The sequence below is a fragment of the Meriones unguiculatus genome, chromosome X, assembly GCF_030254825.1.
Source record: "Meriones unguiculatus strain TT.TT164.6M chromosome X, Bangor_MerUng_6.1, whole genome shotgun sequence".
Taxonomy (NCBI): Eukaryota; Metazoa; Chordata; class Mammalia; order Rodentia; family Muridae; genus Meriones; species Meriones unguiculatus.
The window spans coordinates 140,797,106-140,813,959 of record NC_083369.1 but is presented as its reverse complement, the minus strand read 5'-3'; the positions used below and the strand labels follow the sequence as shown (position 1 = coordinate 140,813,959).

General features: G+C 43.2%; 1 protein-coding gene across 12 annotated transcripts in view; it reads left to right on the top strand.

Moving 5' to 3' along the window:
* The window catches only part of Sh3kbp1 (SH3 domain containing kinase binding protein 1), a 362,797-nt gene that overhangs the window by 331,879 nt on the left and 14,064 nt on the right, over window positions 1-16,854 (top strand). For all 12 annotated transcript variants that reach the window (XM_060375097.1, XM_060375099.1, XM_060375093.1 and 9 more), the window contains 2 exons: window positions 49-134; window positions 15,226-15,335. In XM_060375097.1, the coding sequence (XP_060231080.1) occupies window positions 49-134; window positions 15,226-15,335 (196 nt within the window). The remainder of the gene's footprint in view (window positions 1-48; window positions 135-15,225; window positions 15,336-16,854) is intronic.

Below are 16,854 nucleotides of genomic sequence, written 5' to 3'. Positions count from 1 at the left end.
AGGACACTCGCTGATTACTAAATGTCTGGACTTGTGTTTTTCATGTAGGGGTGACAGTCCAAAGATTGATTTGGTGGGCAGCACACTCTCTGGCATCCTGGATAAGGACCTCTCAGACCGAAGCAATGACATCGGTGAGTGAAGCCATCGTTCTGTTTCTCTTTGCATTGTTAGAAAAGAACTGCAGGGCCTGTCTTGCCTCTTCAAGCAATGTGATAGGCTCTATCCCAACCACTACAGTGCTAGGCTTTCCGCCTCTGCTGGGTTTTAGGTGTCACAATTTAACAAAGAAAGCAAGTGATGGAAATTTCTACCTGAAAACAAAGTTCCTGGGGTTTTAGCCTCCTTGGCCTTAGCAAAATTGCTTATAAGTTCTAATGAAGACCAAAGATGAATAAACATTTTTGTACGAGTAGGCAGAGGCACTTACTTAGTTCATGTTTTCTAGCCTAGAAAGGGTGCAAATGCAAAATGTCAGGGTTCACTATAGAAGTGGCTCTAAGTACTTTGACTTTAGGTTAAAGTGATCTTTTTGTGTATGGTAATTGCCACTTAGCAGGAGCTGCAAGGGACTTGCTTTCCCAAGGTCAAACCAGCACTGTGTGATAATGGGATAGGGGCTAAGGTCGCTCTGAGTAAACAAAAGTTGAAGGTACTTTGAGGGTATATCTGGATGGACGTGAGGTGACTGGTAGTGTGTTCTGCTTAACAACCTGTTTAGGATGCTAAGTCTCTGCAAAGATAAGTATCAGCTGCAAGTATCGATACTTTGACTTCTTCCTTTCCGATTTGAATCCCCTTGATCTCCTTTAATTGTCTTATTACTCTAGCAAGGACTTCCAGAACTATGTTGAAGAGATATGGGGAGAGTGGGCAGCCTTGCCTTGACCCTGATTTTAATGGGAATGATTTAAGTTTCTCTCCGTTCAGTTTGATGTTGGCTACAGGCTTGCTGTATATTGCCTTTACTATGTTTAGATATGTGCCTTGTATCCCTGATCTCTCCAATACTTTAAACATGAAGGAGTGTTGGATTTTATCAAATGCTTTTTCTGCATCTAAGGAGATGATCAGGATACAAAGCAAATAAATTCTAATAAATAAAAAATAAATTAAAAAGAAAAAATAATATAAAAAAGATGCTAAGTCTCAAGTCCAGCTCTTTTTCAAGTGTCATGTCTTTTTTGTTTGTTTTTTTTGAAATAGGGTCTCTCGCTCTGTATCTGTGGTTGTCCTGGATCTCACTTTGTAAACCAGGATGGCCTCAGACTCAGAGATCTGCCTACCTCTGCCTCCCAACTTCTGGGATTAAAGGCATGCACCATCACCTGTGTCACAAGGTAGCATTCTCCTGCACTATGTTTTAGAGGGATATGTTTTGAAATTGCCCTTATTTTAATTAATGTTTGGTTATGAGCTCAGTATAGATTCACAGACAGATCTTAGACATTTCTAAATGTCTAAATATATATTTTCATCCTGCACATCCCATCTATCAAAATTATAGTGCTATATTGACATTGATGTGTTGCACCTCACTAGTTTTGTTCACATTTGTCCAGTTCTACTGGTGTGTTTGTGTGTGTGTGTGTGTGTGTGTATGTCTCTCTGTAATTTTATTTTGTGTCAAGATTATTCATAATATCTCTGTCACTACCAGGATTACTCATGTTATATACCTCTTTTTTCTTTTTTTGTTTTTTGTTTGTTTGTTTGTTTTGTTTTGCTTTGCTTTTTAGGCTGGGTCTCTTTACATAGCCCCGCTGTCCTATTTTCCTTTCCAGCTACTATGATAAAATGCCCTGGCCAAAAAAGCAACTTAGGAGAGAAGGGCTTATTTTTAGGTTACAATGCCAGGCAACATACAGTTCATCACTGTGGGGAAGTCAGGGCGGCAAGGAACTTGAAGAAGCTAATTATATCCATTATCAAAAGCAGAGACAAATGCATCTGTACTTCCACTCAGCTTGTGTTCTCCACTATAGTACAGTTCAGGATCTCCTGCCTAGGGATATATGCCACCAACAGTGGGTGGGTTTTGTCACCTCAATCTAATCAAGATAGTGCCACATAGACATGCCCACTAGACAACCTGATCTAAATAATCCCTCAATGAGAGACTCTCCCAGGAAATTCTAGATTTTGTCAAGTTAACAATTAAAGCTAACTATCACACTGGCATAGCCTAGAATTTATTATAATAAAGTAATGATATATTAAAATTTATAGTATTATCACACCAAACTCACAATACTCCTGCCTTCACTTCCCAAATCCTCATATTACAGGCATGTGACACCATGTCAGGTTGTGTTGCTCATTTCTAACCATGCCCACCTTCTTCCAATCTGCCCCCTCCCAACATCTGTCAGTTATTAGTGGGATTGATTTGACATAGAAGATAGATCTCCAGGATCATCTGTGTTGGCCACTTAATTTAGAAACAAATGCCCAACAGTTGGCAGGCCTTACAAGAGCAACAGAATGCCTGACATGGGCAGCCTTCTGGCCTGCCTGATGTGACTCCTAAGACTGGAGACTTCTTCCCTGAATCTGCTAAGAGAATCACACCTTTTCAAGCTGCTAACCTGAAGTCTCTGGCCTGACCTTGGGAGGCCTTGTGTGTAGGATGCTTGGTTATGACTGAAAATACCAGAAATATATGTGTTGCTTCCAGAAGCTGGTTTATATCCTCGTGCAGCCTTTGAGAATCTGTCACAAAGCATAAACCCGACAGTTAAAACTTACCAGCTATAGGTTTTGATTGGGTGAAAGAGCAGGAAAGAGAAGTGGAGTGAATATGTGATTTCAAAGCTAGATTAAGTATGGTTCTCACACTGTGGTTGGGTATTCAGCCTGTATTTTCAGCCAGAGCAACTAATTGGTGGAATACTGGTAAAGGTCTTGTGTGGCACAGAAAGAGAAGGTGTTTTTCTGTCTTTGGAATATACAGCGCCATTTCTCTTGCTTTTCTAAGAGCACTGGCCTTTGACCTTTGCTTTCTCTGGGTCTGGAGTTGTCTAGGATGGCCATTGCCAAAGGATGACCGGCATGTTCTCTAGTCTGACCAACTAATTAGGAAATGTTGGTGTCATAGATGGGAGAAGAATTCCTCCAAGTGCTGTTCCTATTGTGGAAACTAAGTCCCAGCTGTATTTGGAAACCCAGAGGGATGGTGCTGAGGATTTTTCTTTCATTTTTTCCAAGAAGACATTAATCCCTGGAGACAATCATTGCACAGCTTGACAACCTAAAGTGTAGACTATTTGAATTTCAAGAAATGCTGATAGGCAGCTAGGTCATCAACCAGGAAATACTGGAATATCTTCAACCCACAACCCACACACCCTCACATGAATGTCTGCTTCTGTGGATCTATAAGATACTGGCTAAAACATTAGATAACCATGGAGGTGTAAGTAAGTGACAACTGAGGGCTAGAGCTTAATACTGATCAGGATGCTCCTGAGTGCCACAGTGCTGGGACAAGCTCCACCAAAGAGCACAGACCTAGCTGTATTGTGGGCTTGCTTAGGCAGAGGTGGGGGCAGGCAGGGAGATCATGTGGGGAAGTGCTACAAGCTTGGTATAGATAGATCAGCCTGGCTGTAGTAGAATGTTGGTGCTGACAGAGGAATTGACTTGGAAATATAAGTAGGTATCAAATTGAGCTTAAGGGGAGGGTGGATGTGTAATTTATTCTAGAGAGAGTGGAAGCCATTAATGGTAACATTAAAGTGATACATCCAACTTCAAAATTAGTATACTAAATGCTGAAGAGCTTTATGGAACCAATCAGATAAAAGAAAGCTAGATGTCAAGTTGGATGGGTTTAGTTAAGCAAATTGACTTAGAGATGTTTTTTTTCAGATGCCCCATGTAAGTGATGGATGGAGTCTGAAAGTGGAGGTTCAAAGATTTAGAGACTGTCAGGGATTAGAAGTAGACACTGAGTTTCTCAAAAGCACTGCCAGGGAGGAGAATGTAGGATTGGTGGCTACAAGCTTGAATTTGAGTGATAGAGCTGTCGCTTCTGGCCTGGGTGGCTTCCCTTACTTAGTTATAATCTCAATTGACTTTCACACCTTGTCTTCCAGAATTATGTCAGAACACCTAGGGGACTGCAAAAAGATAGAAATGTTTACATTAATATTGTTTGCTTTGAGGTGTCTTTTGGACTAGGAAGATAAAGTGTAAATTAAATTTATCATAAAGAAAGAAGAGTTAAAAATTAAAGGGGGTGCTGAAAAGATGGCTCAGTGGTTAAGAGCACTGTCTGCTCCTCCAGAGGTCCTGAGTTCAATTCTCAGCAACCACATGCTGGCTCACAACCATCTATAATGAGATCTGGTGCCCCCTTCTGGCAATCAGGCACACATGCAGGCAGAACACTGTATACATAATAAATAAATAAATCTTAAAAAAAATTAAAAGGTGGCTGGAGAAATGTCTTTGAGTAGAAAAGACTTGAGTGCACCCACTTAATAGATATAGTAGCAAGTATCCATAATCCCAGTGCTCTACCAGCAAGATGGGAGGTGACACAGGCAAATCCTCTGAAGCCGAACCTACTGTTGTGTACACAGTGGAGACCTGTAAGAGACCCTGCCTCAAACCAAGTAGAAGGTGAGGTATCCAAGGTTGTCCTGTGACCTACATATGTGTGCCATGTCAGGCAGTGTGTGCACCCACCCAAATACTCATACATGTATGCATGTGTGCACATACACAGTACACACATGTGCTACCCTGACACACCACAAAGAGATTGAGAATGGGTGAGAGGCACCTAGGGGTGAAGACTGTGCTCCCACAAAATTTATATTCTAGTTGGAAAAAAAGGATCTTGCAACTTTACAGAAGCCAAGGGAGAAGCAGATTTTTTTTTATTTTTTTCCATTTTTATTTTAATTTTTATTAATTACACTTTATTCACTTTGTATCCCCCCATGGCCCCCTCCCTCATCCTCTCCCAATCCCACCCTCCCTCCCCCTTCTCCACACATGTCCCTCCCCAAGTCCACTGATAGGGGAGGTCTTCCTCTCCTTCCCTCTGATCCTAGTCTATCAGGTCTCTTCAGGAGTGGCTGCATTGTCTTCCTCTGTGGCCTGGTAAGGCTGCTCCCCCCTCAGGGGGAGGTGATTAAAGAGAAGGCCAATCAGTTCATGTCAGAGACAGTCCCTGTCCCCATTACTATGGAACCCACCTGGATACTGAACTACCATGGGCAACATCTGTGTAGGGGTTCTAGGTTATCTCCATGAATGGTCCTTGGTTGGAATATCAGTCTCAGAAAAGACCCCTGTGCCCAGCTTTTTTGGTTCTGTTGCTCTCCTTATGGAGTTCCTGTCCCCTCCAGGTCTTACTATCTCTCACTTCTTTCATAAGATTCCCTGTACTCTGCCCAAAGTTTGGCTATGAGTCTCACTATCTGCCTCAATACCCTGCAGGGTAGAGCCTTTCAGAGGCCCTCTGTGGCAGGCTCCTGTCCTGCTCCCTGTTTTCTCTTCTTCTGATGTCCATCCTCTTTGCCTTTCAGAATGGGGTTTGAGCATTTAGCCAGAGTCCTCCTTCTAGATTAGTTTTTCTAGGTGCACAGATTTTAGCAGAGAAGCAGATTTTTAAGCCAAATATCTTTAAACCCAAAGGCAGAAATGCCCTTTGTAGGTGGATTGGTCAAGGAAAAAAAGACAGTGCAGAGCTCTCTCTGGGGCTGATTTTGTAGGATTCCATTGCCTTGAACCAAGGAGGACATTTTTTTTTGTACCACAGTGTTTTTTACTAGTGATTCAGACAATTGAAGCTGTCCGAATATGGGCTGCAGTTAATAGCATAATGCAGTCCTGAACATCATCAGAAACCATCAGTGTTCGCTATAACTAAATTTGTGTTTCCCCTTAATAAAGCTGTAATTTAAAATTATTATAATAGTACATTAGAGAACATGGCCTTCGCAGATCTTGCGTGGGCAGCTCTCAGCATCTGTCAGGCAACGATAATTTAGAGTGAAATCAACTGGTCCAAAACTAAGCCATTGATGTCAGATTGAGATATTGTTTGTATCAAACTATGCAGCCATTTTTTCAAGTAGAATAATAGAAAATATGGAAGAGGTCCAACAAGGGCCTGTGCATGAATAGAAGTGAAAATTAAATTGTCCAGTTCTCTCTTGGTGATGGAAGAATCTCTGTTCTGATTGAATGGGAGATTATAGGCCATGAAGTTAAGTGCCATAACATTTACTTTTATTAGTCCTTATATTGTAGCTCCCACCACATGGTGAGATTTATTGTTGCACTTCAATACAATCAAGAGATTTTCAGTTCTTTTCTTTCTGAAGCACATAGCAACGGGCCTTCAGATGGGAAGCAGCATGTGCACAATGCCACCTAGTTTTAACTAATTGACTTAGAGGAACTTCTCATTCCTTCGCAGTTGCTTGGCATCTTTGCTTTGGTTCCATTCTGTCCAAGTCCACTTAAACTTCTGGTTGTTTCTTCGTGCCACCACCCTGCCTCCAGTACAGGTGGAGGGCAGACCCTTCATTTCTTGCTGTCCCTTCTACCAGGATCCCTGTTTCTGAACGTTGACATTAGCACAATGGGAGCAAGCAAGGAGGAGAGAAGGCACCAGCAGGTGCCAGGTGTCTACAACAGGTCTTAACTGTTTTGCTCATCAACATCCCTGAGGGAAGACTGGGGTGATGTGTAGTTTTAGAGAAAAGAAATAGTGAATCAAGACGGCCAGAGGTATTTTGGCCAAGTTTACCAGCTGGCGAGGAAGGATCAGAGTTGGAGTTGAACCCCGTTCTCCTGAAGCTGGGAGCCCAAACTTCCAAGCAAACTGATTGCGACTCTCCTCCCCAATGGACATTTGGTAGTGATGTCTGGAGACAGTTTTGTTTGTTGTGCCACAGGAACGGAAATGTTACTGACTTGTAGGGAGTAAAGGTCAGGAATACCAATGAATATCTTACAGTGTATAAGACAGCCACATAAACAGCCAGGAGTGACCCAATCTCACATATCATTATCACAGAGGTCAGCTCAAGCATCTCATTGGTAAACAGATGGACAAAGGCTGCAGCCCCTCCCCTCCATACACACACACCTCAAATGTAGCCTTGCATTTCTTGGAATTTCCTAATTTTCCCAAGAATCTCCATAAAATCTGTTTTGAAAGCAATTTCAGAGCTCTTGGAAACCGGTGATTGTATACACAGAAAAGCAAACAGATCTATTGGAGATAATGAATGTAAACATCAAGCAGTGATGTGGTTATCAGGAAAGGGAGAGAGAAAGACTGAGGATGGGAGGAGGGATGAATGGAGAGAGAGAGAGCTCATGTGGGCTGTCTCTCAGGCTTGTGGCATGTTATTTACCCTAGAAAAAATAATACAAGTTAAGCCTTGTTTTTACATAGAGAGCAAATACTGTTTTTTAGATTGTCTGTTGATTTACTAGCTAATGTCTAAATTATTCAATAAAACAGACATGAAATTTGATCAGTACTAGAATCTAGATTACTAGAGTAAAATTATATAAGATATACATAAAGCAGCTTAATAGTGACCATTAACACAATTCCATTTTGTATCTTTGGTGAACAAGTGATTAAATTCTTGCCTCATTTTTGAAATTTCTTCCTTTTTTTTAATAAGAAATCATTTTAAAGGCTTTTGTAGGCAGATTCTGAGAAAAGACTTAGATCATCTAGCTTTGGACTCTTGGACTTTTCATCCTCTTTCTACTCAAAACTTTCTATTATAAAAATTCACATTAAGATTCTTTCAGAACTCCAGAGCCAGTTGTTAATCCTTGCAACATTTCAGGTCAACAAGTAATTTCCCCAGTTCCATGAGATATAGTGTCTGGCTGTAGAGAACTCCATGACTGACGTTTGGAGGCTTCTAGGTAGTCTCCTGGCTGAAAGTTGTATGTGAACACCAAAGTACACCTCCCAGCTCCCCTGGGACATGAGAACTTTCATCTGAAAGGCACAGCTTGCTCATACTGACACCTCAGCAGTGACCTTCAGATGGCCTTTGGGAGCATGGATATGCTTGGTATTGCCAAAGCCAGAGAATGGCAGGTGCAGTTCTGGGTTTCACTCAGTCAAATATTATTTTGGACAGTGTGGGCTGATGCTCATATATACATGTATGCCACTCTGGCTCCCATTCAGGGACACAAGTCATGATCAAACATAAATTGCCATCATGGGTATTTGAAAGGCAATTCTGCATTTCTCAAATGTGTGCCCCCCCCCCCCCAAAAAAAAAAAAAGAGGTTGGTCTGAGGGTCAGACATTTTATTATACAAAGCGAAAAAAGCTGTACTGCATCCTTATCCTCGTTTTCCCCTTAACCCACACTGCCCTCTTAAGCGTTTTCATTGCTTCCTGGTGCTTCTGAAGATGTGTTTAATTCAGAAGAGCCTCTGGGCCTTCCCTAAGTGCCTCCCCTCCCAGCTCATGGCATAGAGACAGCGCGGAGTAAACCAGGTCAGCCTGACCACCAGCCCTCCTTTCAAAAGCCGTCTTTGAGTCCTACAGGAAATAGACCAGTGTCCTTTAAAGGGAGGGGCTGTTCACCAACTGGCTCTGCTTGCAGGTCTTCCCTGTTGCTGGCTCACATGAGAAGCCAGCGACACACTCTATCTCTATCTTTAATCCCTGGACAGGGCATTCCTGGCTTTGACAGCCCATCTATTTGTGACTAGTTTTTGATTGTTGTTTTGAAGATGGTACTTGTTTTTGTTTTGTTTTGTTTTGTTTTTTCTTTTTTGAGAATTGACACATGACTACTGTATTCAATCATTTCCACCCCTGAGCTTGGAAAAAGGTCACAGTGCCTACTTGCCATGTGGGACTTGCAGACAGATCCAGAATTCTGCTGCAGGTATTTTGATCCCTTCTCACCCGTAGACAGGGTATTCCTAGTTTATATCCAGCCTGATGCCTGAAAGGTCTGTCTTTGCTGTGTGTACAGACCCTTTTCATCCTAGACAGCACAGATTGAAGGGCACACCCTCATAGATTCAAAGTAGTCTTTTACAGCAGACAGACTTTTGTCATAATGTGTGCTATGTCCACAGAAGCTACTGAGCTGAAGATGTATGTGGTGGCAAGCAGAGAGGAGGTGTCACTCAGCAATCAGACTGTATATAGCATTAGCTTGACTTGAAACGCTCCTGCCTTCTACCTGCTGGTTGTAGGCTCACAGACTGGCAGAGACAGACTGTGGCTTTCATTTTGCCTATACCTATCTGAAGGGATGCCTGGGCTGAGGATGAAATGGGCTTGTGTGAGTTGGAGGGGTGGTGGCAAATGTGTCCCCTTGACAGCTGTGCCATGTGATCCTCACATCTGGATTATAAATGCAAGCAGCAACTAATCCGTTCTAGCCTTGTGGATTGTGGAGATGCAGACGCTAACCACTGCTCATTTTTCCATTGGTGGCTCAGATGCCACCACAGGTGTTTATTTGTGCTCTAAAATTGGGCCCCTCTTTGTAATTTGCACAGATTTGCTACAGCCATCAAATGGCTGATGTGCGGGGTGATTTTCTTCTTCCTGCCATGTCATATGATGTTTGTTTGATTGGAGAGAAAGCATCTGCATCCATGTGGGCTTGGGGCTTTCCCATCTAAGCCTTATAAAAACAAAAGAAGGGAGATTGCACGGCCAGCCTTACTCTTACATCCCTGTCATTAATAGCTTAGGAAAACAAAATGCCACCTGTGTAATTGAAAACAGGTAACCTCTCCTTATGGGAGAAGAACCCCACAAAGCTCAATAATTTAGTCTTGTTCTCCTTCTCCTTCCCCTCCCCTTTCCCTTTCCTCTCTTCCTTTCCTTCTTTCTTTTATCCTCTGGAAAACAAGGCTAGCAAGGTTGCTTGTCAGTCTGTTAAACAACCATTTATTGAGCACTCAACCACAAGCCAGGACTGATGTTAGGCCTGGGAAAACAGATAAAAGTCACCATAAGTCAACATGGAATGTCAATAACAGGCTGCTGAATGCCGAGAGACTCTTGTCATATATGAGTGAGAGAGCAGTCAACCGAGGCCTTGAGGTACAGTCTGGCCTATTGAAATGGGCCAAGTCATAGTACTGAGCCTCCACAACACAGAAAGAGTTAGCTAGTCAGAAATTCTCAGGCCCTTTGTTCATTTCTTGCTAGTGGTAATATGTGGAATGGCTTATGACTTACAGCAGGCGATGCATTTGCCAGGATTCCAGGCCGGATGTTCCAGCAGCTTTAATGATAACTAGGGGGTATGCAGCCAGGATGGCTTCTGGAGATACCGGGGGATGGTGACGTGGCTAATTCAAACCTCAGCAGACTTCCATTCTCAAGCGTGGAGCAACCAGTAGCCGTGAAGAGATGGAGCCCATTTATAAGCATCTGCACAGCTCTGTTAGTGACAGCTTGACCTATCTCCAACTTTTGACTATTTTTCCTGTTTTCCAGTGCGTGTGCTTTAGGTCATCTGTGGTCACTGGGGCCATTCCTCTCATCCATGGAAAACAAGGCTACATGTTCTAATTGAGCTAAATAGGGCATAACTGGAGTTCATGGAAAATGGTCAGTTCCTGGTGCCACGAAGAGGCTCAGCCCTTGCCAAGCTGACTCCATCGTGTCCAACATGAATCACCCCCTTATGTCCGCAGAAGCTTCCTCTTCCAGTTGTCTCAAAAGCCACGAGCCTCTTATCCTTATGAAACTTAAAAAAAAAAAAAAAAAGCAACCTTCGTGCTAGCCAGCTTAATCATTTTGAACTAGCTTATGGGCATTAAAACCTTTTTCATTAGGAGGAAAAATTTCCCAGCTAGGCTGAGAAAGCACATATCATGTTTCAGCTTGATTCACTTCAAAACCACCATGAAAATTGGGACATTTTCTTCACACCACAATAAGTTAGTCATGGAAATTCTTCCTTAATCACAGCTACCATGGCCACAGTGAGGAGCATGCCTTGGGCCACTGAAAATTCACGTGACAATATTGAAGAGGGTGTCCTTTCCATATCAGAAAGCAGAAGTATGTGGCAATTCTCAGTCTTTGGCAACAGAGCTAGATAATCTGAGGCTCCCCTTGCAGCAAGTAACCTCATCTTTGGGGTATCTTTCTTTGTGGTAGTTCACTTCTGTTACTGTTCAAACGAATGTTCTTCATAGGCTAAAACTGTAGAAAATTAAACTTAGCTGCAATGTGCATTAAGAGGCTAAAAGTGGCTCCCCATGATGGACTCTGACCCCCCCCCCCCCCCTTACTGACGAGTGACATAAATGAGGCAGACTTCTTGGCCATCTGTCATGGAGTTGCTTGCTGAGTGTGGCCAGGCTCCAATACGCTTAGGTCTTTTTAGTACAAACCTCAGCCAATAGAGCTAAGTGAGCCAGCCAAGCTCTTCCCCTGCTGCCACGGCATACAACACTGCCTTCTGCCCTACAGTTGCCACGCTGTGTCCCACTAAGAGCTTCCTCGAGAAGCTATACTCCCAGAGTAGAAGTTTTCCTTCAGGTAGTTCATTCATTCATTCACTCCTCTCCCTCAACAGAATATCAAGTAGGCCCCACCCCCACCCCCACCCCACCCCCTTGGAATGAGGTAAGTTTTGAGAATAAGGGCCTGCCTCCCTGCATCTCACAGTCCAGATGTAGGCAGCAGGCACACCATGCTTCCAAGCCATTCTAGAACAGAATTCATTAGAGCCTGCTAGATGAACTTTTCCCTGGGAACTATGACCAAATGTGCCCTCCCACAGATAGGGCACCAAAGACAGACTAGAGGACGATTTTTGTAAAGTCCAACTTGGGACCAATGGGTTGACTGGGCTTAGGAAGCATGGGTGAGGAGTTATAGGAGCATGGATGACCCTACAGAAACCATGCCACCAAAATATCTTAACCTCTATAGTTGTATAGATGGAACCCCTCCTTAATTCATTTTCTGCCCTCTACCTAGTCTAGCACCTCTAGAGACCATAAGGTCATATGCTGTTACAGCAGAATTACATACAGTGGGCTGGGAGGTGCATGAGGGCATAGCTGGAATCTTGGGTGAAGGTCTGTTGACCCTCTGCACCCCGTCCATCTAAGAAGGAATCATTTTTCTTTCGCTGGCATGAGCTATCTCGCATGGCCTCAGGCACGTGCAATAGAAGCATGTTTGCGGGTGTGAACTTTGCTGTCTCCGCATGCTGAGTCCATCCCACAGTGAACACAAGATGGCCCGTCTCCCCTAGTTCCAGTACCCTTCTCCTATTCCATTCTGCCTGCTGCATCGTTTCACCTCCCTCCTGTTTCCTGCTGTAAGGGTGTTGGTTTGATCCGCTGTCACCTATTCGAGCTTATAACCAAATGCTTTTGGCAAGGGCTTTAACACCTCTGTACGTTTGCTGTCAGGGTAACACTCCTTCACCAGGTCCTGGAGGACCCGTTTTACTGATGACTTGCCTTGGCAAGCTATGTATTTCCAGGGAATCCCCTGGAACAGCCCAGAATGGGAAGTAGAATCAGGAGTCTCAGTTGGCCAGGTAGCCTTGGTGAATCTGTGATCTCCAGGTTTAGTGAGAGACCCTGTCTCAATAAATAGGGTGGAGAGTGACTGAGTAAGACAGCCAACATCAGCCTCTGGCCTCCACATGTATCTGTGCCACCCCCCAGTCTCTTTCCCTCTCATCTCTCCCTTTCTCTGCCCCTTCTTTCTCTATCCCCTCCCCCTTCTCTGCTATCTCCTCTCTCCTCACATCCCCCACACCCCAGTTAAAGTAATTATCTATAGGAATCAGCTCTGACTATTTGGCAGAGAACTGGAGTCAATTGGTCACTAATTGTTCTTTAATCACTTCACCTTGCTCAGGTTTTGTCCCCAGAGCTTGTTTTGGTTTCCTAGACAGGGTGATAATATACATCAGGCAGCTCAGTCCCAGGAGCTCCCAGCCAAGACCCTTGGCAATGACTTGTTCCTTGGAACTTTCAACAGCTTTCTCTTCAACTCCCTCTCCTTGCTGTCTGCTAGGCATCTGCTCCTCAGCATCTGTTTCCGTGCTCCTCTCCCTGAGGCTTCCTCTGCTCTTCCTTGTGCCTTCTGCCCTCCCCTCCCCAGCCAGCTCCGCCCCCTCTCTCTCCTCCCCCTCCCCCAGCAAACCACCCTGTCTGAGGCCCCATTTCCTTTTTCCCAGAGCGGCCCAGTATCTGCTTGACTAACCTGCTGAGAGCATTGCACATAGAGTACAAGCTGGAGGTGTTTGTGTGCCACTTTTCTATAATAGCAACAAATAAGAGGGGGAATGATTTGAAGACAAATTATCCAACAATAGGGAACAGAATACATGATGAATTGCAGTACCACCGAAGATTATATAAGATATGAAGAATTTTTAGAGACATGACATCCAAGGTTAAGTGGATTAAGCACAGTACAATATGATATATAACATGAATTATAATGTCTTATTTTTAAAAAGCCTGACGGAAAGTATAGTGAAATACTAACAGTGGTTGTCTCAATGCAGTAAGATTATCATTGACTTTCTTTTTTCCTTTTTTTTGTTACAATTCCACATAAATATATGCATGAAATGTGTATTACTTTTGTATCTGGAGGAAAACTGATTTTAAAAAGATGAATTGGTAAGTTAATGTCATATAATGGCTTTTTTCGCATCAATCCAACTGTGTAATAGGGAATTTCTATTTCAGACAACACATACTTCATAGAGTTAAATCCTGGGGTAGAGCCTGGAAAGAACCTGCTAGGATAATCAGATTATTTTAAAAGGAAGCCTTCTAAATGGGACCAGCTCAGTCAGCCAGGTCTGGACAAGTACATCCTGGTAATGTGGATCTGTGCCCTCCTGGGTCACCTGGAGAAGTAAGACCCTTTATGAGCTATTCTTAGGTGCTAGATGCTGATGGGCTCCTGACAGGCCTCAGAGCTCTGCTGATAAGTTCTCTTTGTATGGTCCTTGAAGGTGCTGCCCCCATCACAGCAACGATGGTACTCAGTTCCTTCCCACTACTCATTCCTCTAAGCCTTTCATTTCCATCATACTTGGTTTGGAAATCCCAGAAGTCTATAGGACAGGGTAAGCCCTTGCCCTGGTCACTTACTAACAGTGCAAAAGTAAATGCAGAGACCTTCTTCCTGACACACGCAGACATGTGTGATCTGTTCATCCGATTGCCAGTCAACTAGGATATAAGCTCTGTGAGGGCAATGCTCATCCCTGCACATTTGCCGGTGTCATCTTGGCAGCTCTTGCCCTGTATGGCTCAGAGTAGTTGTTCAGTAACAGGTTTTCAGGGTGATGGTACATGTCAGTAATCCCAGTGCTACAGAGGCTCGGGGCAGAATATTGTGAGCTTGAGGCCACAACTTATTTTTTTTTAACTGGTATATTTCGGATGTTTATTGTTTTGGTTTGGTTTTCTGTCTTTGTTTTTACAAGACAGGGTTTTTCTTTGTAGCCTTGGCTGTCCTGAACTCACTTTGTAAGCAAGGCTGGTCTTGAACTCACAGAGTTCCGCCTTCCTATGCCTGCCCTAGTGCTGGGATTTGAAGGTGTATAAATATGGAATGAATGGATGGGTTAGACAGATGGATGACTGCTGAAGATAATGTCAAAACTGAATGATGATTCTGGAAACAGAATAGAGTAAGACTCAGTGAGTTATCTGAGGCTGGTCCCCTTGCCTAGGATCTTAGTCTAACAGGGTGACACCTGATGGCCTGACTATTGAGGTACAAACAGATGAGGCAGCTCTGATGTCTCGTCTTTCACAATCAAGAGCAACCAGCATTAACATCTCCATAGCTGTTATACATTGTGGTAACTGTGTTTTGTGTTACGATTTCAAGAGTGTTCTGTCTACTAAAATGGTTAGATTTGTGAAAGAGAGAAGAGTCCTCCTTTAATCCTTGTTCTGTAGCTTTTGCAAGATTTATGAACGTAACTGTCAAAGGGAAAAAGGCAAGAGCTGTTTCTCTCTTGCTTGCTAGCATGCTAAGCTTGCTAAGCTGAGAGAAAATGGTTATTGCATTCCATTTGAGTCCTTTATTGAATGACCCAAGGGTATTAATGGCCTTTGGAAAAGATAAAGCGTAATGTAGAGCGACAGGGTGCTTATTAAGGGAAAGAGGTACTTTTCCTACACGAGCCCCCTTTTCCTTCTTATCTTTGTTCTTAAAAACCCTGTTTCATTCTGTTGTAGACCTAGAAGGTTTTGACTCTGTGGTATCATCGACTGAGAAACTCAGCCACCCGACCACAAGCAGACCCAAAGCTACAGGGAGGCGGCCTCCATCTCAGTCGCTCACATCTGTAAGTGCCTCTTTACTTCTCTCTAGCTGGAAAAAAAAAAAAAAAGGCCTGGAGATTCTGGTGAAGGATTCGTCCACAAGCCCATGGTGGGAGAAACACCAGAAGAGGGAAAGGGAGAAGGAGGCCGCCAGATACACCACCGACTAAAAATACTTGGAGAATCTTTTTGAATCAAGGATTATTTCTTTCCGTTTGCTCTTTGTGTTTCTGCCAGCAAGATGGCACTCCCTCTTTCCCACCTTCCTTCTGTCTCTTTCTCCACCCGTTATTGTTTGAACCTGAAAAGAAACTGTTAAGCGAACTAGAGACAAAGAAGACAAAGCTTTACTCAATAAAGATCTGTCACCATGCAACCACGAGAGCTACATCTCCCTATATAAGTGGCCTCTATCTTCCTAAACTCCATTAGCAGCATGCCTGCAGAGGGACCCATGCAGACCTCCAAGAGGTTATATTTAAAGTGCACGGTTTATAGGAGAACACTTGGTGATAAGCGCAGATGGTTGCTTTTATCTGAGTAGTTTTAGATAACTTTTATTACTACCTGCTGCAGTCCTTGTTGTGCCGAATGTTAGCAATGGGACACAGAAACTTAAATGGCACACTGTTCTCTTCCGTCATTACCAGTACCCCAGAACAATGTATTTAATGAGTGCCTACTCTTCGACAATGTGAGCAGATGCGAGTTAATGTGGTGATTGCACTATTATTGGGGTGTGATGATGATTCAAAGTCTTTGTTCTAAAGCCATATTTATGTAAATGTCTGTACAAACAAAAAGGTCCTAATGTTGTTAGGTTCAAGTTTTCTGAATGTGGGCCGTTGGGAAGTGCATTGCCTTGCTATGGCCCGAAGATGCAGACTTCCTCTCCACCAGGTCGTTTCCCCTCCACAAGCAGTGTGTATGTGTTCATCTGCCTACTGATCGTCTCGTAGTCTGTCAGTCACGTGGCCTTGTCCTTTGCAGTTCAAAGGCCTTATAACCTCCCTCCAGATATACCAAGGAATTTAAGCATTTGCAGGCTTCTCAGGATGCTTCTCTTTCTACCTCCTCCTTAATCTCACCTGTGCTTTTATCATTTGGAGAGAAAAAAAAAAAAAAAAAAAAGAGAATGCCACTTCCTTTGAGCTCTTCTCTCATATCTATTGAGTCTGGAAATGTGGCTTGAATTGTCCTATTTTTCTTCCTTGTGCGAACCACACCTAAGTTTGGACTGATGCATTTTTGAGATAAAGACTTGAAGAAGTGGCTTCCTTTACACTCTGTTAGAATCCTGTGGCAACCTGCCTTCTTTTCTTTCTTCTGTCCACACTCTACATGCACATATACACCCAACCTATCCAATTGCTTCTTGGCATGTTTGCATTCCTATTTTTTGATTCTACCACGTCTGTGTTTTCTATCAATCCTTTGTCATTTTCATTTTCCTTCCAAGTGTTTATAAACCTTTTCAGGTATAAGGAGCTCTGGATCGTCCCAAAATTAAATAGTAAATGGTTCAAATTATTCCCCTTAGTT